This window comes from Nyctereutes procyonoides, unplaced genomic scaffold (genome assembly GCF_905146905.1).
Source record: "Nyctereutes procyonoides isolate TBG_1078 unplaced genomic scaffold, NYPRO_anot_genome, whole genome shotgun sequence".
In the NCBI taxonomy this organism is placed as follows: Eukaryota; Metazoa; Chordata; class Mammalia; order Carnivora; family Canidae; genus Nyctereutes; species Nyctereutes procyonoides.
In genome coordinates this window covers 34,378,808-34,403,317 of record NW_026575139.1, presented here as the reverse complement: position 1 = coordinate 34,403,317, position 24,510 = coordinate 34,378,808, and the positions used below count along the sequence as shown (strand labels likewise).

General features: G+C 38.6%; 1 protein-coding gene across 1 annotated transcript in view; it reads right to left on the bottom strand.

The window, feature by feature from the left end:
• Positions 1-18,244, bottom strand: part of SGPP1 (sphingosine-1-phosphate phosphatase 1) — a 33,452-nt gene extending 15,208 nt beyond the window's left edge. Inside the window, exon 1 of the mRNA XM_055304483.1 lies at positions 17,422-18,244. Coding sequence (XP_055160458.1) covers positions 17,422-18,117 — 696 coding nt within the window. The 5' untranslated portion in view covers positions 18,118-18,244. The remainder of the gene's footprint in view (positions 1-17,421) is intronic.
• Positions 18,245-24,510: the final 6,266 nt, after the last annotated feature.

Below are 24,510 nucleotides of genomic sequence, written 5' to 3'. Positions count from 1 at the left end.
GGGAGGAACTTGAATCTCTTTTGTTCACTGCTGTATTATTGGTGACTACAATTAGTGTTTACATATAGTAGGCAGTCAGTAAATACTTGTTAAATGAAGTAAACATAAGCCTTCAGCCACTAAGGGTATCAGTCTTACCTTATCACATTCATGATAACCTTGGGGTCAAAGGCCATTCAGTTCTTGGCCTCAAACCTGGGCCGCATGAACCTTTAGTTCTAAGAGCATCTCTGGAATCTATCACAATAAATTGCACTCTGAAATCCTTTTAAGTAAACTTCAATAATTTCCAATACTTGTTTTAGAATAAACATTGTTAGGTAAGGATTCTGTAGCTTAAACTTTTAAAATTAATACACACTTTCTAAAACAAAGTAACCAAATTGTATAGAAATATAAAAACCATTTCCTACAATAGCACATTGTAAACTATATTTTGTATACTAAAAGCAAAACAAAGCAAAAAACTTAATCATAATAGCATGTCTTCCTTCATAGTACATTCCATACTGGTAGGTTAGTATAGTGTATAACAATATACGAGTTCCAGGCACCTGGGTGGCTCAATTAAGTTTCTGCCTGTGGCTCAGGTCACGATCTCAGGGTCCTGGGATTGAGTTCTGCATCAGGCTCCCTGTTCAATGGGATGCTTCTCCCTCTCCTTCTGCCCCTCCTCCCACTTGTGCGCGCACGCATTCTCTCTCTCTCAATAAATAATTTTTAAAAAATAATATGTGGGTTCAAAAAGGTAAAACAAAAACTGATCTATATGCAATCATTTAATGTACACATTAAGATAAATAAAAGATTTTATTTATTACAGACAGGAAGAAAGAGCACAAGTAGAGGGAGTAGGAGAAGAAGCAAGCAAGCTCTCGGCTGAGCAGGGAGTCAATACCAGCTGACTTGATCCCAGGACTCTGTGATCCTGACCTGAGCCAGAGGCAAACACTTAACCAACTGAGCCATCCAGGTGCCTCTGAAGCTCTTTTATGTATTAACAAAATGCTTTCCAGAAAGATTGTATCAACTTTTATTCCACTAGCAGTATTAGAACAAGGCAGATAGATCATTAATGTGGTATCCTTGTCATCTGTTGTTTATGTATACACTATCCATTTCTCAAATTCAAAATATAATTTTTTTCTGGAGCCTGCCTTTGTCCCATATTTAAATTACTATGAAATTTTAAATTCTATTGAAGACAGTTTTTGCCATTGCTTTAATTGCAAGGCATCTTACGACTTTTTCTTTTACTAACCTCAATGAATGTGAATGGCAAATGACAAAATATAAAAACTAATTCTGATTATGTGTGATAAAGAGTTAAGGAAAGCCTATCACTTAGGAATAAAACCATTTGGTAGAATAACTGGAGGGAATGTTTAGATAAATGTTCCTGTAACAGGCTGTGCAATGAAAAGATTAGATAGTGGTATGAAATTAAAAGCATCTAGGAGGTCATGTGATCTGTTTTCAGTTTGGTAAATTTTTTCTAATTTGAAAATGTGAAGGACTTGTAAATTTTTCTTTCAGCTTTTTTCATAACACCTAAAGATTTAAGTAAAAACTTTCTTATTTGAGGAAATAACAAATTTAGCAGGTAAAGCTCAACGTTCTCATAGAAAAGGAAAACAGAAAACAGGATTGTTTACCAAACTTAAAATTATTACCTTTTGTATAGTGATAAAAGTATAAAGTAACAAGCATGGTAAACTAGAAAAGGCATCAGAATAGGTCACTGGAAGAATATAATGCTAAGTGGTATTTAGCATCCCTGGGTCTGCTTCCATTTTTTTTTTTAAAGATTTTATTTTTTTATTCATGAGAGACACAGAGAGAAAGACAGAGACACAGGCAGAGAGAGGAGAAGCAGGCTCCATGCAGGGAGCCCGATGTGGGACTCGATCCCAGGACTCCAGGATCATGCCCTGGGCCAAAGGCAGATGCTCAACCACCCACCGAGCCACCCAGGCTGTCCCTGCTTCCTCATTTGTAAAGGGAGGGGAGTGGAACTAATGGAACTAATATCTTTAAGATCTCTTCTACCTCTAATTAAGTTTGTGCCTAGCCTCCATTCTAAGAAAAACCTAAATAAAAAAAATCTGAGTGATAATCTGCTTGATCCTAGGTATACAAGGAATTAAAAAACTCTTTATACATGAAGGACAGCTTATAGTGGTTAAGAGCTTAGACTTGGGAATTAGACTTCAGTGTTTGAAACTCTCAGCTCCCTAACTTAATACCCGTTTAATTGTGGACTTTTCTTTGCCTCAGTTTCATTTAAATTAGAATATCTACCCCATTGGATTGTTCTGATGATTAAATGAGCTAATATGTATAAAACTTTTAGAACAGTGCCTAGTACATAGTAAATTGTATATCAGGTAAGATTAATCTATTAATACTTTAGTAAAGAACAAATCCACATTTATTTGTAACATCTGCCTAGAAATGAATTTTGGCTTCAAAAATTCCAGCCAATTTATTTGTCAAGTAAAGGATTGGGATGGGTAGGAATTAGGAATAGAGAGTGACAGTCAAGTGGAGAACAGAAGGACAAATATGTGTGTAGAAAGGTTGGTTAGTTCTTCCAGCTGGTCTTCTGCTGAATGAAGTAAGTCAATCGGATAAGGACAATCATATGGTTTCACTCATTCTGAGAATATAAGAAATAGTGAAAGGGATTATAGGGGAAAGGAGGGAAGAAAATGAGTGGGAAAAATTAGAGAGGGTGACAAAAGAAGAGAGACTCCTAACTCTGGAAAATGAATAAGGGGTAGTGGAAGGGGAGGCAGCCAGGGGGATGGGGTGATGGGTGACGGGCACTGAGGAGAGCACTTGACAGAACAAGCACTGGGTGTTATACTATATGTTGGCAAATTGAACTTCAATAAATAAATAAATATAAATAACTACAACACACAAACAACACACACACACACATATATAAAAGAAAGGTTGGTTAGATTGTTATTGCAGAGGAAAAGAGGAAGAGGACTTTTTTAAAAATAGAAACTAGGACTCTTATAAAATTGCTGAATTTGCCAATGTGGAGAAGACAATTTGAGTTTTCTATTACAATGCCTTTTACATTTTGAAAATTACTATACTTAATTGCTCCTACTCCACTTAACCTCCCAAGTGCTGAAGCCACTCTATAAGAGCTATTGATACCTCAGGCTTGATTTGCTCCCAACTCTGAAGATTTGAATAGGAATTTAAAAAAAAAATCTCCACAGATTCCATATTAGATACTGGAGAAACTCTCTGAGGCTTTGTAGTAAATAGGGCTAGATTATCCAAGAGACAATTAGATAAAAATTTCTTTGATAGATTGGAATTGGAATGAATGAATTAATTGGTAACTGCCTGGAAGACTGAATTTACTTTTTCTCTTGTTTCTACTCTGGTTTCCACTGAAAGAAACAGGAATTTCTTGTTCATCTTAACTAACTATCTTAGCTGTGGTCTGCCTGCACGCAGCTATAAAATGATGTTAAGCTAAAACATCTAGTCCTTCTCTTTATCACAAATCCTTTCCCTAGACAGCAATTGGAAAGAGATCCTATTTTATTAACCTAAGTCTATATCAAATAGTATAGTAATAAATAGTACATTTTTATTGTGGTTTTTAATACAAAATATACTTAAAATTATAATTAATATTTACTTGATGTGTTCTGTTGCTAAATTTATATGTTGTAATTTAAGAGTTCGCAAGAGAAACAGTAAGATGACATCAGATATGAATACGTCAAAAGGACAGATTGAATTGAAAATGTTGGGTGCCTGGGGAGTCTGCTTCTCCCTCTGCCCCTCCTGCCCACTCGTTCTGTTTCCCTGTCTAAAATAAGTAAAATCTTAAAAAAAAAAAAAATAGAGCTATAATGTTCATATACATTGACACAGTGATCTTTCTCCTAAAATCCTGTACCAAAGACATAGAAACGTGGGGCAAGGAATCATATATAAAAATGTTTATCATGAAACTAAATATACCACACAACAATGAACAAATAAATATTTATTGATTATAATGTAATAGTTTAAAATAATGGATTTTTGGAGCTACACAAACCTAGCTCTAGCCATTTACTATATGTATTTATTGGGACTCTAAAAAATGTAAATAACAGGAATCAATTTATGTGGAGAGAAAGAGATGTATTGTAAGGGTACAGAGTATCTCATTGAGCCTTAAGGCAAAAGGAAGCTAAGCTTCAAGAAACTGAACTATAAACTAGACAGTCACAGGACCATCTCTTCTTCTTACATATCTGCCTCATCTTTTTCAGTGTAGTAGCAGCTTTTCTGCTCTTTAGCCTACATGGTAGTGGAGGTTTTTCAATATTTACTTCTTTAGTGAAGAAACCTGCCCAAACTCAGTACCTGTTCTCAATTTCTGATGAAAAAGATTTCACAGACAAAATATGTGCCCTAAAGGTGAGGAACCCTTTGAGGGTTGTGAGCTAGGCTGACTCCCTAAAGGTGCCTACTTCAGGTGTGGGACATCGGGCTAGTTTCAAAATCTCTGCATCAGTTTCCTCATCTATAAAAGGAGAGGATAGTATCTGTATAAGGACAATCCTATAATAAAAGCTATTCTGCAAGAATATGAGAATATTGAATGAATATTCATTCATTAAGAAAAAATTAGAGTTCTCCAGAGAAACAAAACCAGTAAGAGGTATGTAATACACAGAGATGGAGAGAGATTCATTGCAAGATTTGGCTCTATTATTGGATTTATTTTAAGGATCATGGAGGCTGTAAATACAAAATCTGCAAGGTAGGTCAGCAGACGGGAGATCCAGGAGGGAGTTGATGTAGCTCTAGTACCAAGACAGCAGGTGGGCAGAATCTCCTCTTCCTGGGTCCCTTTTCTCATGAGGCCTTCCATTGATTAGATGAAGCCCTACCAATATTATGGTAGGTGAACTTCTCAAAGTCTACCGATCAAAATGTCAATACCATCTAAAAAATATCTTCATAGAAACCTCTACAATAGTGTTTGACCAAAAATCTGGGTATTGTGGCCTAGCCAAGGGACATACAAAATTAACTATCACACATTATGTTAAATTAAAAAAGAATAAACACCATATACAATATGGTTGCAATTATTTTCAAATTGTAAGGAAATACCCAAAAATGTTAACATTAGATTTTTCCTATTTTTATTTTCCAAGTCTTCAATAAGCTTAGTACTTATCTTGCTTGTCCTTTTAGCAGAATTTAACAATATTAACTAGGGGCGCCTGGGTGGCTCAATCAGTTAAATGTCTGCCTTTGGCTCAGGTCATGATCTCAGAGTTCTGGGGTCAAGCCCTGAGTGGGGCTCCTTGCTCAGCAAGGAGTCTACTTGTCCCCCTTTTTCTGCCCCTCCCCCCATTTATGCTATCTCAAATAAATAAAATCTTGCAAACAAACAAAAAACCCCAATATTAACTACTGTCCTTTTCTAGAGATGCTCTTTTGCTTGTATCTTCCCTTTATAGTATATTCTTTGTATGATATTTTCCACTTTACAATTCTTTCTTCTGCAAACATCCCTGCTTAGACCCAGCAATGTGGCCCTGGAGACATGCTAATACTGTACAATCCCACTCTTTTGACTATGGCTATTGGATCAGGCATGGACACTTGGCCCTAGAGCAGTAAATCCACTACCTGGACTGAGCTGATTAGATTTTTTTCCTAATCATAATTTGAATGAAAGTCAGTCTCTGTTGTGTGCTTGAAATTGGAAATGACATAGAAGTAGGGGTAATGTAAGCCTGACATATGCATGCAAAAGCAGAGAAGAAAGCAGCAGAAATGAGAGACTATGCAACCCCAAGAAACAAAGATGGACAGCACTGCCTTTATTCTGATAGCATTCCAGAGGCCTGGCTCAAATCCTTCAGAAAGGCTGTCAGTAGTTTCTTGACTTTGACTTCCATAAGGATACCCTTTCTAGTCCTCCAATAAATTTTCCTTTTTTTTTCTTAAGCTAGTAAAAATGGGTTGCTAGAACCCCTACACACACAGACACACACACACAGCCTTAGTTAGACAATCCCTAAGGTATCTTCTTACTTCTCAAACTACTACATGTCAGATTTCTGTTTCAAGTTCTTTTTACTCTATCCATTATTTAAATATATATGTCTTTAAAGGTTTTTTCCCTGACCCTCTGTTCTTCCCACTATCTGCACTCTATCCATTATTTAAATATTAATGTCTTTAGAGGTTTTTTCCCTAGACCCTCTGTTCTTCCCACTATCTGTACTCTACAAGGGCAGTACCATCCACTCTCAGCATTCATTCTGCAAATGTATGCTGATGATACTAAGCCTGTCCAGGTCTCTGTCATGTTTAGAACTGCCTCCCAGATAACTGACACTATCTGGGTCAGGGGCCAGCAGAGTTTTTTTGTAAAGACCAACTCTGCTGTTGTAGCACCACAGACATATATATATTATACACACACACACACACACACACACACAACACACACATATATAGATGTGTTCAAGAAGTTTTATGATTAGCCACTAAAATTATCAATTTCATACAATTTACATGTGTCACAAAATAATATTCTTGTGGCTTTGTTTAACTACGTAAGATGTAAAAAACCATTCATAGTTCACAAGTCACATAAAATCAGGTGGCAGGCCATTGTTTGTAGTCTCCTTATCTAAGATGTAAAAAACCATTCATAGTTCACAAGTCACATAAAATCAGGCGGCAGGCCATTGTTTGTAGTCTCCTTATCTAGGTCTCCCATCTTCTCTCCCTTGAACTGGTGGAGTAACGTCTTACCAGGTCTGATTTCCCTGAGCATACAGATCATATTTTTGGTTTTTTTGCCCTGTTATCTGTAGGGCTTATGTTTTTGGCTAGTACCTATTAGAAATGAAATAAATTTATATTTGTGGAAAAAAATATATTTGTGGAATTTAATATCATTACCTTTATTAAAGCTTTTTAGTCAACAAGACAAAATGTATACTTGCAACAGAAGAAATAAACTTGTCATTATTCTCAGTTGATACGATTTTCTATATAATGAACAAATGAGATTTTATATATATAAATTATTAAATTAATGAAGAGTTGAAAAGTTGTTGTATATATAATCAATACATAAAAATCAAGCATGTTTCTATCTTCCAGCCACAAAGTTATAATATTTGAGTTTTAACAAGATATCATTTATAACAGTGACAAAAAATATAAAGTAACTACAAATAAATCTAACAGGTAGTATACTTGATTTATATGGAGAAAAATCTAAAATTTCATTGAAATACATTTAAGAAAACCTAAGTAAATAAAATTTACCATAATCACAGATACATTCAGTATTGTAAGGTTATCAATTCTCTCCACATTAATTTATAAATTCACTGCAATTTCAATAAAAGTCCAGAGTTTGTTTTTTGTTTTTGTTTTTTTTTTTTAGTTAAGACCTTTATTTTTATTTCTTTTAATTTTTATTTATTTATGATAGTCACACACACACAGAGAGAGAGAGGCAGAGACACAGGCAGAGGGAGAAGCAGGCTCCATGCACCAGGAGCCCGATGTGGGATTCGATCCCGGGTCTCCAGGATCGCGCCCTGGGCCAAAGGCAGGCGCTAAACCACTGCGCCACCCAAGGATCCCCAAGTCCAGAGTTTTTAATAGAAATTAAAGAGCTCATTCTAAAATGTATATTGAAAGCAAATACTCAAAAACAGCCAAGATAATCTTGAAGAATATGGTAAAGAACTTTCTTAAAAAAGATATTAAGACTTACTCTAAAGCATTTGAAGTATGACAATGTTATTGATAAAGAGACAAAGAGATCAGTGAAACATAGAGAACCCCAGAATCACATCCATACACACATGGTAACTTGATATGTAACTTAAGTAGCATTACAGATAAGTGGAGAAAAGATGAACTATTCAAAAAATGGCATTAGGTCAATTAATTATCAGTGTGAAAATAACTACATCAGAACCATATCGCATAATATATACAAAACCAACTAAAGGAAGTTAAAAGATTTAAACATGAAAGTGCTATTTTATCTTTCCAATAAAAAAATAGCCAGGGCCACCTAGGTCACTCAGTCAGTTAAGTGTCTAACTTCAGGTCAGGTCATGATCTCAGGGTCCTGGGATTGAGCGCCACGTTGGGCACCCTGCTTATCGGAGTCTGCTTCTCCATTTTCCTTTGCATCCTCCCCCCTGCTCATGCTCTCTGTCTCTGTCTCTCTCTCAAATAAATAAAATCCTTTTAAAAATACAAAAGGATATTTCCTTTTTTTTCCTTTAGCTAGAAAAACAAAATCTAAAGTACATACAGAAAACTGTATAAAGTAAAAACAGCAAGAGTAAGTAAAAAAATATTATAAAGCTACAATAAATAGAACAGTATGAGACAAATCATAGGACTCTAAATCATAGGAAACAAACTGAGGGTCACTGGACGGGAGGAGGCTGGGGGAACAGGGTAATTAGGTGATGAACATTAAGGAGGGCATCTGATGTAATAAGCACTGGGTGTTATATAAGACTGATGAATCACTGACCTCTACCTCTGAAACCAACAATACATTATATGTTAATTAAATTTAAATAATTTTTAATTTAAAAATAAATAGAATAATATGGAGCTTGCAGACCTAAATAAATACCTATATTTAATATATGATAAAAGTGACAGTTCTACGTCAGTAGGGGAAAATGCACTATTCAATAAATGGTGCTATTGGGAAATATCAAGTTAGATTCCTTCCTCAAAGCAAGAGATAGTTCAAAGATTTAAGCATTAAAAAAAAAAAAAACAACAACCCACAGAAGTGCTGTAAGAAACCATAGTAGAATGCTATTCAAAATGTTACACAAAACCCAGAAACCATGATACAAAAGATACCTAAAAAGAAAATAATTCTGCTGGGGAAAAAAAAAAAAGAATAGGAAGAAAAGGAACAAGTTAGGAAAACATATTTCTAAATCACACATGGACAAAAGGCTAATTTGATCACAATATAAAAAGCTTCAAAACCAATAAGTAACCCAAGAGAAACCAAAACATGTCCATGCAAAAACTTACACAAAACTATCCATAACAATGTTATTCAAAATAACCAAAAAGTAAAACCAAATGTCTATCAGCAGATGAAAAGTAAAATGTGATGGGATATTACTTGGCAATAAAAGGAATGAAGTACTAATACAAGCTATAATATGAATGAATCTTAAAACATGATAATGAAAGAAGCCAGCGGGGACGCCTGGGTGGCTCAGGTCGTGATCCTGGGGTCCTGGGACTGAGTCTTGCATTAGGCTCCCTGCATGAACCTTGCTTCTCCCTCTCCCTATGTCTCTGCCTCTCTCTTGTGTGTCTTTCATGAGTAGATAAATAAGTTAAATAATAAAATAAGTTAATTTTATTTTAAAAATAAGCAGCAGCAGCAGCCAGCAACAAAATACATGCTGTATGCTTCTATTTATATGAAATGTCCAGAGTAGGCAAATCTATAGAGACATAAAGTATATTAGTGGTTGTCTACGGTTGATTAGACAACCTAGGAACGGGGGGGGGGGGAGGAATGAGGAGTCACTATTATGGCTTTGGGGTTCCTTTGGGTGGTGATGAAAATGTTCTAAAGTTGACTGTGGTGATGGTTGCACAACTCTATGAATATATCGAAAGCCACTGAACTGCATATGTTAAATGGGTGAATTGTACGGTAAATGATTTACAACTCAATAAATTTTTTTAATACAAAAACCAAAAAACAGTAAGTAGAGGTAAGAGGATTTGTTTCTGCCCACAAAGGATTAACTGTTGTAATAACAGCTGTTCCACTGTAAACAGGCAGAAAACTAGACAAATTATATAAAACAACCATTTTCATATACTGGAAAACAAGCAGCACAGAACTATAATTCAGGAGAAAAGGGAAACAAATGAAATGAGCCCTATGATTGCCCTAGCTTGCTGCTAGAGGCAGTTTCCAGGCTGTAGCATGGGAGGAGGAACCAAAACAAAGTCTAGCAGTCTCACTGAGTTAAGTGGAAAAAGAGTGGAATTCTGAGGCCAAAGCAGCCATTTATTTGCAGGACAGAACACTAGAGAGAGGAATGCGCACAGAGAATGAGCCCCAATGATCTGTAGGGGGTTGGGGGGGTGTCTCTGCAAATTGTTTGAGTACCAATGTGTGCACGCATGGAGTTAAAGTCCACCAAGCTGGGGAAAACTACCAGAAAATAGTAGGCCAAACAATTTCCAAAGTTCACTGGGGCCTGGAATTGCTTTCCCACCAGGCAGAATACTAAGGGAATTGGGCAGTCTTTATAAGGTTATTGCCTACAGAGCCTGGCTAGCTCAGATGGTAGAGCATGAAACTCTTGATCTCAGGGTTCTAAGTTCAAGTCCCATACTGAGTGTAGAGATAACTGAGAAATAAAATCTTAAAAAAAAAAAAAAAAAAAAAAAAAAAGGTTATAACCTTGGCAGTGAGGCCAAAGTAGCTCTAAACTATGGCTATTCTGAACCCTCTCTAGAAGCTTAAACTGACAAGTAATTTAAATGTAACCACAATAAAGTCCAACACAATTTAAGGGAACACAACAAAATCAAAAACTCTATAAAAATTACTGACACAAAGAAGCCAGAGAATATGATCCATAACTAGGAGAAATGTGAGAATCACACAAAGATAACAAAGATGATGGAATTAGTGAATAAGAACCTTAAAACACTATTAAAATCTTTCAAGAGGGATCCCTGGGTGGCGCAGAGGTTTAGCGCCTGCCTTTGGCCCAGGGCGCGATCCTGGAGACCCTGGATCGAATCCCACGTCGGGCTCCCGGTGCATGGAGCCTGCTTCTCCCTCTGCTTGTGTCTCTGCCTCTCTCTCTAACTGTGTGCCTATCATAAATAAGTAAAAAAAAAATAAAATAAAAAAAAATTAAAATCTTTCAAGAGGGCAGCCCGGTGGCGCAGGGGTTTAGCGCCGCCTGTAGCCTAGGGCGTGATCCTGGAGACTCTGGATCGAGTCCCACATCAGGATCTCTGCATGGTGCCTGCTTCTCCCTCTGCCTCTCTCTCTCTTTCTCTCTGTGCCTCTATAAATTAAAAAATAAAAATAAATAAATAAAAATAAAAATAAATAAAAAAATAAAATCTTTCAAGAATGTAAAAGAAAATAGGAACATAATGAGTGGAGAAATGGAAGATTAAAAAAACACCCAATTGGAGCTTCTAGAATATAAAATATATAGTATCTGAAACAATATCCCATCCTAGTTGAGGAGTCTACCAGAAAATAAGACACTGCAGAAAAAAGATCAGTGAACTTGACGTCATAGCAATCGAAAGGATCCCAAATGAAGCACAGAGTGCAAAAATACTGCAGTCATCATCATCACATCAGTGATCTGTGAGTGACCAGTGTTAAGCAATTTAAGATACATGAAACTGACATTCCAGAACAGGGGAAGAATGGAGAAAAAAATCTAGAAATGCTGGAACGTGACACAAAAATAATAATGTTATTACTGTGAGTTTTATAACGTAAATGTAAAATGTATGACAACAATAATATAAAGGAGGGGAGAAGGAAAAATTTAAGTATACTGTGGTAAGGTTCTTTTTTTTTTTTTTTAAGATTTATTTATTTATTCATGAGAGACACAGAGAGAGAGGCAGGGACATAGGCAGAGGGAGAAGCAGGCTCCCCGTAGGAAGCCCAATGCAGGACTTGATCCCAGGACCCCAGAATCACGCCCTGAGCCAAAGGCAGACACTCAACTGCTGAGCCACCCAGGCATCCCTGTGGTAAGGTTCTTATGCTATACTTGAAGTGGTATAACACTTAAAGGTAGGGCAACAGTTAAGAAACAAAACAAAACAAAAAGAATAGTTTAAAAAATCGGTAAGTAAAATGCCAGCAATCTAATAGGAAAAAATATATGAGAAAGGTCTGAATAGGCAGATTTGGAATAGTCAACTTACTAAATAAATTATGCCATGCTAATATAATGGATCAGGAGTGCCTGGGTGCCTCAGTCGGCAGTTAAGTGTCCAACTCTTGATTTCAGCTCAGGTCATGATTCCAGAGTCCTGGGATCCAGCCCTATGTCAGGCTCCTTGCTCAGTGATGAGTCTGCTTGAGATTTTCTCTCCTTCTCCTTCTGCCTTTCCCCCTGCTCTTGCATATGCACTCTCTCTAAAATAAATCAATCTTAAAATATATATATTGGATTATAATGTAAATGTGAAAAAATTACATAGCTCTATATAATATGGAGAGGTACTAATAATACAGTAGCATAATGTAATTTTGCATCCAAACTGTCTAGGTTTGAATCTAGGCTCTGTTATGTACTTGCAGAGTCATCTGGAGCAAATTAAAATCCCTCTGCCTCAGTTCCTTCTGTAAACCAGTGATAACACAAGATTTTATGGGGATCAAAAGAATTGTTACATAAAGCACTTAAAACAACTGTTAAGCACAAAGTTAGTACCCATTAACTGTTGGGTAAAAGAAAAGGAAAATCTTTTCCACAATATATTTCTAAATGAAAAAAGCAGGGTCCAGAACAGTATACAAATGTTAACATTTGTATGAAAAATAAACTATACAGATACATGTCTACAACAGTTAAAGACTCTCTAGAAGGCTAAACAAGAAACTTACAACAATGAATCCTGGAAAAGAGATTCTGGTAGCTGTGGAACAGAAAAAGAAGAGAAATGCCCTCTCCTTTTCATTTTTTCATGTAAGTATTAAATACTTAATATTTTATAAAGTATTCCCTATTCAAAAAATAAATTTAATTAATTTTAAATCAGGGACACTTGGGTGGCTCAGTGGTTGAACGTTTGCTTTTGGCTCAGGTTGTGATCCCAGGGTCTGGGATCGAGTCACACATCGGGCTCCTTGCAGGAGCCTGCTTCTCCCTCTGCCTAGGTCTCTGCTTCTCTGTGTCTCTCATGAATAAATAAATAAAATATTTTTAAAAATTAATTTTTAATCAAGAATAATAAGCACTTATAAAACCAGAAAATGTGCATTTCAAACACAAGTATGACAGCAGATAAAAAGAAATCAAAGACCAAACCAGTCTGATTTTTTAATAAACTGTTTTCTCGCAGAATTACCAGGGATCAGTTTCTACTGGTTCTTGCAGCCTTTTCTAGTCTTCATTTGTCATCTGTTACCCACTTTTGTATCTCTTACTTCTTGTCTTCCTTTTATCTTTTTATGATCTCTGATATCTTCATTATCTACAATAAACTATATTTTCATAAAATATGTGCTTTTCTTTTCCAAAGCTCTCATGTTTATGACATTTTTTATTTATATTAGGAAGATAGAGGAAAAGGGTGAGAAAATTAGCACTGATCTCATTCAACAACTTAATGTTTACAATATTTGTAGATATTGCATATGTATGTATATATACATTATCATCTCAAGGCATATAAAAACTGTTTTTGTAGTTTAAGACACAGTCATATATGTTTCAAAAATATTTGTTATTGCAAAGATTCTTTAAAAATCACACAGCATGATTTGAAGAGTTTTCTGCATAAGTCTTGTAAGATTGAAATTTGCCCCCGAGACTTACTAGCTACGTTACTTTGTCAAGTTACTGAACCTCCCTCTACTGTAGTTTCCTGACCTGTACACTTGTATTAATAGTAGAGCCAAACACTGGGGTGTTTTAAGAGTAGACTAAATCAGGTAACAAACCTTTCAAAAAATGTCTGACCTATGGTAAGACCTTCATAAATGTTAATAATGTTAATAATAGAATTACTATTATTATTATTAAAATTAGTGAAAGGATACGGACTAGTTGGGAATGGGTCTGGCAAAAAGTGATGACAATAATTTTTTCTAAATTAAATTAATTCTAAATTTTCTTAATGTCATTAAATCAAGTATAAAATTAGAACTCGGGATGCCTGGGTGGCTCAGCGGTTGAGCACCTGCCTTTGGCTCAGAGCGAGATCCCGGAGAGTCCCACATCGAGCTCCTTGAATGGAGCCTGCTTCTCCCTCTGCCTGTATCTCTGCCTCTCTCTCTCTCTCTCTCTCTCTCTCTGTCTCTCATGAATAAATAAAATCTTTAAAAGAAAAGAAAAAAAAGAAAAAGAAAAGAATAAAATAAAATAAAATTAGAGCTGATTATATGCCATAGTATTTAAGAATTTTTATTTTTTGAAAGAACATGCAAAAATAAATACAAAAGGAGTGCTTTATTTTTAATGATCAATTATTCTTCAAAGGACTATGTGCTTATTTATACCTGCTGACCCTTCCTATTTTTTTCCCAATTAAGGCTACAAAAAATTCCAACAAATAATATGAGAGTAAGAATTATCATCCTGGCTAATGGATCTCAAGTTAATCCCTGGAGAAATGCCATACATTTTCTCTCTTGCATCACCATGAAAAAACATTCTTCTAGTATCAACCGCTTGGAGTCACACTGTTCCAATCTTTTTTGTTATTATAACATACCTTAAAAAGATTCAAAGACGAATTGCAAAAAAGGTGAGACAACAATATTGGAGAAATATAAAATATATTGAAGGATCAAGAATTAATTTTACTGGAAGACATTTAAGAAAGTTGAGATTTTTCCTCAAAAATCTTTGGGAACCTTCAGTAAAACACAGTACACCCTCACTTAGCTAGCTAATGGATCAGAATCTCTGAGAGTAAGGTGCTTCAAACAAGTCTCCCAGTAATTTTTTTGGTCTACGGTCATTTTAAGAACAAATGAGGACTAATGAAACAGAAGGGGTTAATTAAAAAGGCTCTGCATAGGCGGTGAACCTAGAGCAGATTTCAAGTGGAACATTAAGTGGCAGGGAGGAGTTCAGTAGTTAATCCACGCCAGAGGGACGGTATGTGAGTAAACTCCTCTTCCAGAGCTGGTTCAGCATCCTAGGCAGAGAAGTGACCACACTAGTCCTGAATAAACTGTGGGGGCCTAACAGGGTCAGGACTGTCAACCAAAACTACTATTAGAAAAACACCAGGCTTCTATTGTCTAATTCTTACCATCCGAGATTCCAATATATTTTTTCATTACCCACTCTGGAAATAAAAGCCTTCAAACTACCACAATACTAACTGACAGAGCATAAGACCAAAACAACTTAAGCAAAAGAAGGTACTTTTGTTTTCCTTTTTAAGAAGTAAAAAGGTTAAAAAAGTTATTTTAGTTTTTATACTAGATTATTATAAACATTTATAAACAGAACTTCCATACAAGGGAGGCTTTCTTCTCTACCAGCTAACCGAAAGATAAACAAGTATTCAAATTTAGAAGCTTACTCAAATTTAGAGTAAAAAAATATAAAATAAGAAATTGAACCTAATGTTATAAGATTAATTTTAATAGGTCAGTTTCCACATCTGTAAAATAGCTTGAGACTAAGTGATTTCTAAAGTCTCATCTAGCTCAATTTCTAAAATTGAGATCTACAAATTGCTCAGGCTTTTAAATATACTAGATTATTCAAAAACTATGATGTAAGCTTATTCTGACAATTCAAATAACCCTGAATGTCAGAATACTAATATCTACAATCCATAAATTATCAGCAGTAGTTTTCAGACTTCCTGTTAGCATGTGTTCTGAAATAACTCTTTTCTCTTACTTGGACTGCTAATATTAACAGCATGAAACATAGCTACTCGTTGAGGAGGTCTAAAAGGCCCTAAAGTAATGGAATCCTGAAAGTCTCATAAAAATAAGAGAAACATCATTAGCTAACTAGTAAATACCATCCCAAAAGTAACTCAGTGACAATCTTAAATCTGAACTATTTAGATTATAAAATTTAAGATCTTTTATCTATCATGCAAAAATGGCAGTACTACTTTATCATCTGAGTATCAACTCTTATCTCCTTTGGCTAAATAGGAAAGAACAAAACTGTCCATGGTACTCTCCCCTCGTAATTCTGTCATTCTTACTCTGCACAGTATGTGTTTTCCATGTTATTGTAAGAGAGAGGTGCTGCACAGAAGTGCCCATAGGGACCAAGCAAGACTTTATCTATACTGGAATTGAATCTGGAAAAAGTATGTTTATCAGAATGGAGTTTTACACAGAATTGAGTATTTCTCAATGTAAGATGATTTTGTGCTCTAATGAAAAAAAAAATCGAAAAATCTGATTCTTTAGATTGTCCGTAATTACTAACTTAATTATTAAATTAAGGGACTGGTCTGCAGGAGGAACAAAGCTCCTTACCATTAAAAAAATAAAACAAGACATCAGTTTAAGCATCAATTTTGCTTCCATAGGAAAAAATTAGTTTTCAGACCCAAGTAAAATTTATAGACCATGAAAAAGTAAGAAATGGGAGGCCAAAAAAGTAGGCAAAATACGAAATGTTTAGCATTAAAAACTCATCCCTGATTGTCAGCCTGGCCCTGCTATCTATCACACATGTCATTTTTACAGACGTACTAATCTGACCAAGAACCCTAATTTTAAGAAAAACTTTAAAAGTATGCATTTTTAGGGGAGCCCGGGGGGCTCAGCGGTTTAGCGCCGCCTTCAGCCCAGGGCGTGATCCTGGAGACCCGGGATCGAGGCCCGCGTCGGGCTCCCCGCATGGAGCCTGCTTCTCCCTCTGCCTGTGTCTCTGCCTCTCTCTCTCTGTGTGTGTCTATCATGAATAAATAAAATCTTAAAAAAAAAAGCATTTTTAAAGTGAATGCAACAATAATCCTATAGTAGCTCAACAACTGATACTACAGATCAGTGATTCAGAAGATAATTAAACTTTGTGTCTGTTAGCAAATTAGCAACCACACCCCTTAAAAAGACAACTCAGGCATCGTTCCATTAACTTTCATAAACAATGACTTTCGTTTAAAATTCATTACTTCATTGCCTCGGACGACCATATTTGTTTTGGAATTTACACTAAGGTCTTACCAAACATTGTTCTCTGAGTAAAGCTAAAGACTTTTCCCGAGGCGGAAAGAGAATTAGTTTGGGGGAAGGCACCGTATATTAATGGTGAAACTGGGTCTTCGTTACCGAACGATTAAAATATAAGAACAATTAATTACAGTCATAATTAATTACAGTTATATTCGGTGCATCACAAGAATTAAAACCATTTACAGAACCAAAGCCCAATGATAATGTCACCCCACCCACAGCGTTTCCTTTGGGTTCCAAGAAAGGCACTGCTATAAAAGAATATAGTTTGACAGCTGAGTCTCTGTTTCCACCCGATGACTTAATTTTTTAAAACCCAGAACGGGCCCGTTGGCGGGGAACTGTGAAGACCGGTGGAAAGCGAGGTTTGGGAGGGAAACGGCTAATTTAAATCAACTGCGGGCAGTGAGGAGCGCTCCCCCGGGCCCCGCCGGCGGCGAGGGCAACCTTACCTGCCAGCGGCCGTAGGTGAGCAGGACCATGGCGATGGGGATGGCGGTGCCGGACATGGCATGGGTGGAGGGCATGCTGTACTCGGAGTTGTAGAAGACCTCCAACTTGACCACGGGCGGCGAGGCGGGCCGCGGCCAGCGGATGATGTCCTTGGTGCACTGGCCCAGGTACATGACCAGCACCCAGATGACCACCAGCCGCCGGCCCACCAGGGCGTCCAGGTTCCAGATCCAGAAGGGGAAGAACAGGATGTAAAAGAGCTCGTTGCCCAGCTCGGTGCCGAGGCAGAACAGGTAGTAGAGCGGCCAGTTGCTCACGTGGGCCAGCTCGCCCTCCTCGTCCGTCAGCGAGTTGCGGCGCAGGGCGCCCACGCGCCGCGGCGAGGCCGGGCCCAGCTCGCCCGCCAGCCCGTTCCGCACGCCGTTGGGGGCGCCGCGGCCGCCGGGCTTGGCCGGACACTGATTGCGGCCGCCGCCGGGCGGCTGGGGGCCTGCGGACGCCCCCAGCTGCGGCTCGCGGCGCCGGACGCCGCGGGCGACGGGCGCCTCCGCCTTCTCATCCTCCCCCTGAGCGGTGGCGGGCCCGGCGGACCGGCGCGGAAGCGCTTCCACCCCGCACAGCCGCTGGAAACGGGCCACTTTCTGCGGCTCCTGCAGACGGCCAGCCAGCCGGGCCAGGCGTTGCCTCAGCGACATGATAACGGGGCCGGGCGGCCCGCGGACGGGAGGACGGCGGCGGCGTGCAGGGCGGGCCGGCCCCCGGCGCAGTCCCGAGCCGTCCCCGCGCGCCGGGCGGGCCAGTGGCAGCGGCGCCCAGCGGGACCCGGTCGGCTCTGCCCGGCGACGGCGCCTCAGGCCGCAGCGGCCGCCGCGCGCGCCCCCGCCCCCCTCCCCTCCCCCTCCCCCTCCCCGCACGGCCGCGCGCGCCCCCGCGCCCCCTCCCCCTCCCCCTCCCCCTCCCCTACCGCGCGCGCTCCGCCCCCGCCCGCGGCCTCCACGCGCCGGCGCGCGCAGAGCCCCGCCCCCCGCCCCGCCCCGCCCGCCCCCCGCTGCCGCTGGGAGAGGGGACCCGGCCGCGAGGGGCCGCGCGGAGCTCTCCGCATCCGGAGGCGTCTGGCCGCTGAGGCTCGGCGGGGCGGCTGCCGGGAGACGTTCGCCTCGGCCTCCAGCGGGCGTCGCGGCGCCCGGCCCCTCCCCCGTCTCCCTCCGGCTGAGGTGCGGGCTCCGCTCTGACTAAGCGTCGGCCCCGAGAGGCCGCGAACGAGGCGCGGGCGATGCGAGCGGCCGAGCACGGACGTGCTCCCGGCTCGCGCGCACACGGGTAATGGTGACTGAAGGCGGAATAACCACCGTGGGCTCGGGATCGCCGCCCTCGGTCGTCGCAGGGCTGCGCTGGCGGTTCGCGTCCCGACGGCCGCGCGCCGGCCGACCAGCGGTGGCAAGACCGGGGCAGGTCCCGGGGCCGGAGGGTGCGGTCCATCAGAGCCGACGGCACACCCGCTCTGGACTCCAACGTGGGCTCTCCCTTGCATGAATTCTAATAGCTAGGTGGGGGTGCGCACGAGAAATGTAATTGGTGGCTGAAAGCAGCGTGTAGGGTTTTTTGTTTTTTTTGTTTTTTTTTTTTTTTTGAGCTTGATGAGGCTGATGGGCTGATGTAGAGGCTTGGCTTGCATGCCTCACAAGTCACAGACTTGACTTCTAGAAAATGTAGAGTTCGTATTAGAAGGCCTCGGAGCTCTAATCCCAGGAAGTTACTTCAGGTAAGGAGGAGGTCTATAATTAAAGAATTTGAACCTCTTCCAAGAAACAGGCTGGAAATTTCCCCTCCGGTCATTAGAAATATTTTCCTCCGGAGAGTTAGTCTCCTCCTCCCACTCCACTTGCTAGGCTGTGAATAAATCATCCTCCTGGCCTTAAAGTTGGCTCACAGTATAAATGAGAGACCGAGGTAGCTCTGCCTCTCGAGTGCAGAGCAGATGGTAAATGCTAAACTGGAGACCTCAACAAACACGCTCCGGGAAGGAGAAGACACAAATTGACTAGGGACCCAGGAAAGGTAAAAAAGGGACCCTCTTGAGTTAAGACCATTGTTAGAGAGCAAGATAAGAATAGGCGGACACACTAAGGGAGAGAGAAGATGAATCAAGACGGAATAGGAATGTACAAAGATGTGTTTGGTTGACCATTAATAGCTCATAGAATCAGAGTAGGAAGAGTAAGTGGTTGGAATGGGGTTAGAAAGAGGGCATGGGACAAGACTGCAAAGTCCTTGAATGTCAAGCTGGAGATTTTGTTCTGTAGGCAGTGGGGAGCCATGGAAGGCTTTGAACCTAGGGAGTGACACCATCAGAACTGTGTGCTTTAGAAAGGTAACTAAGAGTGAAAATATCAGTGAGGGTGACAGCACATGAGAGACACCGAGCTCTGGGAAACGAACAAGGGGTGGTGGAAAGGGAGGTGGGCAGGGGAATGGGTTGGGTGACGGGCACTGAGGGGGGCACTTGGTGGGATGAGCACCGGGTGTTACGCTATATGTTGGCAAATTGAACTCCAATAAAAAAAAAATAAAAAAAGAAAGAAAGGTAACTAAGAAGGAAACCAAAGATCAATTGCCAGAGGTTAACTAAGAAGGAAACCAAAGATCAATTGCCAGAGACCAAAGGCCAGGGTAAATAATTAGAAGATTATTGCGCTAGTCAGATGAGAGAGAATGAGAACCTGAACCAGGACTATGGTTCTGGGAACCGAAAGGAAGAGGGATAGATTTGAAAAGGATTTTGGAAGTAGGAAAAAGTTAAAGTATTTCATTTGAATTCATAGGTCTGCAGGCAAATAATAGTCCATCCTGATTTGGAACACATTGTGTCTAATATTGAGACATTTATAATCTAAGAGGGAGACAAAAAACATGAGAAAACATGTAAGTATGTTCAAAGATGTAAAGCCAGGCATACCAAACAGTTCAAGGAAGTGAGACCCAAGCAATCACTACACAGAGTAAGCAGAGAGGAGGCTTTTTGGGTTACCTAGGAATGGTTCTGTGAACTGGATCATTAGCTGGCATTTGAAAACAAGGAGCAACTTGTACAGAGGAAGGTGGGAACAGCCCTCGGTGAGGCAGTTTACACACGTCCTTTTGTCAAAATAATTTGTCTATAAAGGAATTACTCAGATTCAAGGAATTTCCAATTCTGGGGATTCATTAGCCTAAAGATAGCAGAGAAAGAGGGAAACATGGAAAAGTAGAAGTGATATGTATATCTTAGGGTTAAATTATGACTTCTTCAACATGACATATTTTGTCAGAATGCAATATTCTCTTTAAAGGTAAAAGAGAGGGCAGCCCTGGTGGCACAGCGGTTTAGCGCCACCTGCAACCCAGGGTGTGATCCTGGAGACCCGGGATCCAGTCCCACATCGAGCTCCCGGCATGGAGCCTGCTTCTCCCTCTGCCTGTGTCTCTGCCTCTCTCTCTCTCTCTCTCTCTCTCTCTCTGAATAAATAAATTTAAAAAAATAAATAAAGGTAAAAGAGAGATGATGGGGAAATGAGAATGTGGCCTATGACTGCACTGAAGAGGAAAATAATGTGAGTTGACAAAACTTGAAAGGGCTGATGCTGTCCTGCTGGTGCTGTAAATCTGTTGAGTATAAGGACAAGGCCAAAAGCACCAAACCACCGTGATGAAAAGAATAGCTCTGGTGGGTTTTATTTACACTTACTCTAACCTTTTCATCTTGAAACTTAATAGGAATTTAACTCAATGGAAGGTTCAAATATAAACATTCTGTGGCAAGCATTTTTATAACAAAGCATAAACATTATTTTAAAAGAAAAACATTGCAGGGAGGAGGTGGGAGAAAAAAAGAAAAACATTGCTACCAAGTAAAGATATGGCTATCTGGGTGTGATAGTCAAATGTCTTAGTTTATGTTGTATAATTAACACGTTAAATAAATTTTGTTAGATCCTTCTTTGTACTTCAGTTTAACTTTATGTAATATTAAAACCTTTTTGAGATATGTGAACTATAAATGCAAAGTATTGCTGTCATTTCTAAATGAAGCTTTCATAAAAGTAGTAGAGAAACACAATATATACTCTTAACCTTGGTCATTTTACCTTCCTCAACTAATTTAAATCAAGTTGTTTTTTATCATACTGGGTTGAGGTAAAGCATTGATTCAACAACTTTTACAATGAAGTCTTAAGAACTTTACCTTGGAAACACATCTTCTAAGTAATATAATATTTAAAACTGTTATACATATTGTATATTTGAAAGTTACTCAGATAATAGACCTTAAAAGCCCTCATCATAAAAAAAGATGATGGATGTTAACTAAAATTGTGGTAATCATTTTGTGATATATTCATAAATCATTATATACTTTAATACAAACTTTTATATCAATTATATCTCAAACTGGGAAGAAAAAACTATGTTACTTAATAAGAAAATTCAGTTTAAACTGAATATCATCAATTTATTTTCTCTTGCCTAGAACACAACTTAATTTTTTGTTCATTAAACTACAAAATGTATATATTGCAAACTATCCTAAATTATTACTGTTAACTATTGGTATAATATTTTTGGCATGTAGATGGCAACATGTAACACATTATGGGAATAAATAAATAGTGAATATGAATTTGTTATTTTTGAAATATTAAACCTATGTTTTTTAAATTCTTTGCATATATACCTAGTGATTTTGTCCTGCATCTTTGATTTCTTTTATAATTCGAAAAAAAGGATTTATTCTGAATTCTCAAGAAGATGCCTATATAGCACAAATATAAGTAAAATGTGATAAATATACATAAAATTTTATAATTAACAGATAATGAGTTTTCTATGCTTTATATTTTTTTGTGCCCCAACCTTTCGACATTTCTAAGAAAAAAAAAAAACCAACCTTACAGAAGATGATTGGAAAGTATTCTAGGCAACAAAATTACGGCCTCTCAGTCATGCTGGTAGAGATGACCATGGATTTCTTACCTAGTTTTATTTTACCCCAAATTTGTAGTAGGTTTTTTTTTTTTTTTTTAAACCATTCTTTCGGGCAGCCTGGATGGCTCAGCGGTTTAGAGCCTGCCTTTGGCCCAGGGCATGATCCTGGAGACCTGGAATCGAGTCCCACATCAGGCTCCCTGCATGGAGCCTGCGTCTCCCTCTGCCTGTGTCTCTGCCTCTCTCTCTCTCTCTGTGTGTCTCTCATGAATAAAGTCTTTTAAAAAAAAAAAAAATTCTTTCCCCTAAGATTTTCCCACTTTGTTAACATCTCTTTCTAGTTCCAATTTTCTTATTCTTAACATCTGATACATGGCTTTTCTCCACCACCCCCCCCCCAAGAAATGATTGGAAATACAGGTATATACCCAACTCTGAAGATTTATTTTTAATTCAAGACTTGAACTCTCTAGCCACATCTGCCCATTCACCATTCCAGACATTTTGGTAGGTATTGACCTCCCCTAATATTATTACTATGTTAGTAATATACTAGATTCTCCACTGATCAGAATGGTTAATTTTCTAAAGAACATAAATTGTTTTTACAAACTTTAGCCCCTGGTGAAAATATTTATAAAATGTGTTTGGTATATTTTCTTTTTCTTTTTCCTTTTTTTCTATCTTTTTATTGAGGTGTAATTAATAACATTATGGTAGCTTCAGGTTTTCAACTTAGTAATTCAACATTTGGATACATTGCAAAATATCACAGTAAGTCTCATTACCTTTGTACCATCTGTTACAAAGTTAACACAATATTATTGACTATATTCCCCATGCTGTACATTATATTCCCATGACTTATATACTTTAGTACTGGAAGTTTGTATTTCTTGATCTCCTTTACTCATTATCTCCACCCCCATTAATCCTCTTCCCCTCTGGCAATCACCAATTTGTTTTCTCTAGGAGTCTAGGCTATGTTTTGTTTTGTTTGTTTGTTTTGTTTTTTAGGTTCCACATAAAAGTGAAATCATGTGGTATTTGTCTTTCTCTGTGATTTATTTCACTTAGCAGAATACTGTCCAGGTCCACCTGTGTTGTGGCAAATGGCAAAATTTCATTCTTCTTAATAGCTGAGTAGTATTCTATTGTATATCTACCACATCTTCTGTATCCATTCAACCATCAGTAGACACTTAGGTTGTTTCCATATCTTGGCTATTGTAAATAATGCTTCAACAAGTATAGGAATGTATACATCTTTTCCAATTAGTGTTTTCTTTTTCTTCAGATGGAATACTTAGCAGTGGAATTACTTCATCACATGGTAGATCTATTTTTAATTTTTTTAGGAATCTCCATACTGTTTTCCATAGTGGCAGCACCAATTTACATTCCTACCAATAGTACACAAGAGTTTCTTTTCCTCTACAACCTCACCTAACCTTGTTATTTCTTATTTTTTTGATAATAGCTATTCTGGCAGGTATGTGGTGATATATATTTTTTAAAATATTTTATTTATCTATTCATGAGTGTCACAGAAAGAGAGGCAGAGACACAGCCAGAGGGAGAAGCAGACTCCATGCAGGGAGCCTGATGTGAGACTCGATCTCAGGAATCCTGAGCCAAAGGCAAATACCCAACCACTGAGCCACCCAGCCGTCCCATATATGGTGATATTTCATTGTGGTTTTGATTTACATTTACCTGATGATTAGTAATATTGAGCATCTTTTTATGTGCCTGTGACCTTCTGTATGTTTTCTTTGGAAAAATACTCAGATCTATTGCCCATTTTAATATTGGAGTTTTTTTGGTTATTGAATTGTGTGAATTTATAAATATGTTTTGGATATTAAATATGGGAAATACCCCATTCGGTAGGGGGACTTCTCCCTTTGCTGATGGTTTCCTTTGCTGTGTGGAAGCTTTTCAGTTTGATGTACTCCCACTTGTTTATTTTTGCTTTTGTAGCCCTTACCTTTGGAGTCAGATCCAAAAAATATCACTGATACTGATGTCAAGGACATCACTGCCTGTTTTATTCTAGGAGTTTTATGGTTCCAAGTCTTGCATTCAAGTCTTTAATCCATTTTGAGTTAATTTTTATAAATGAT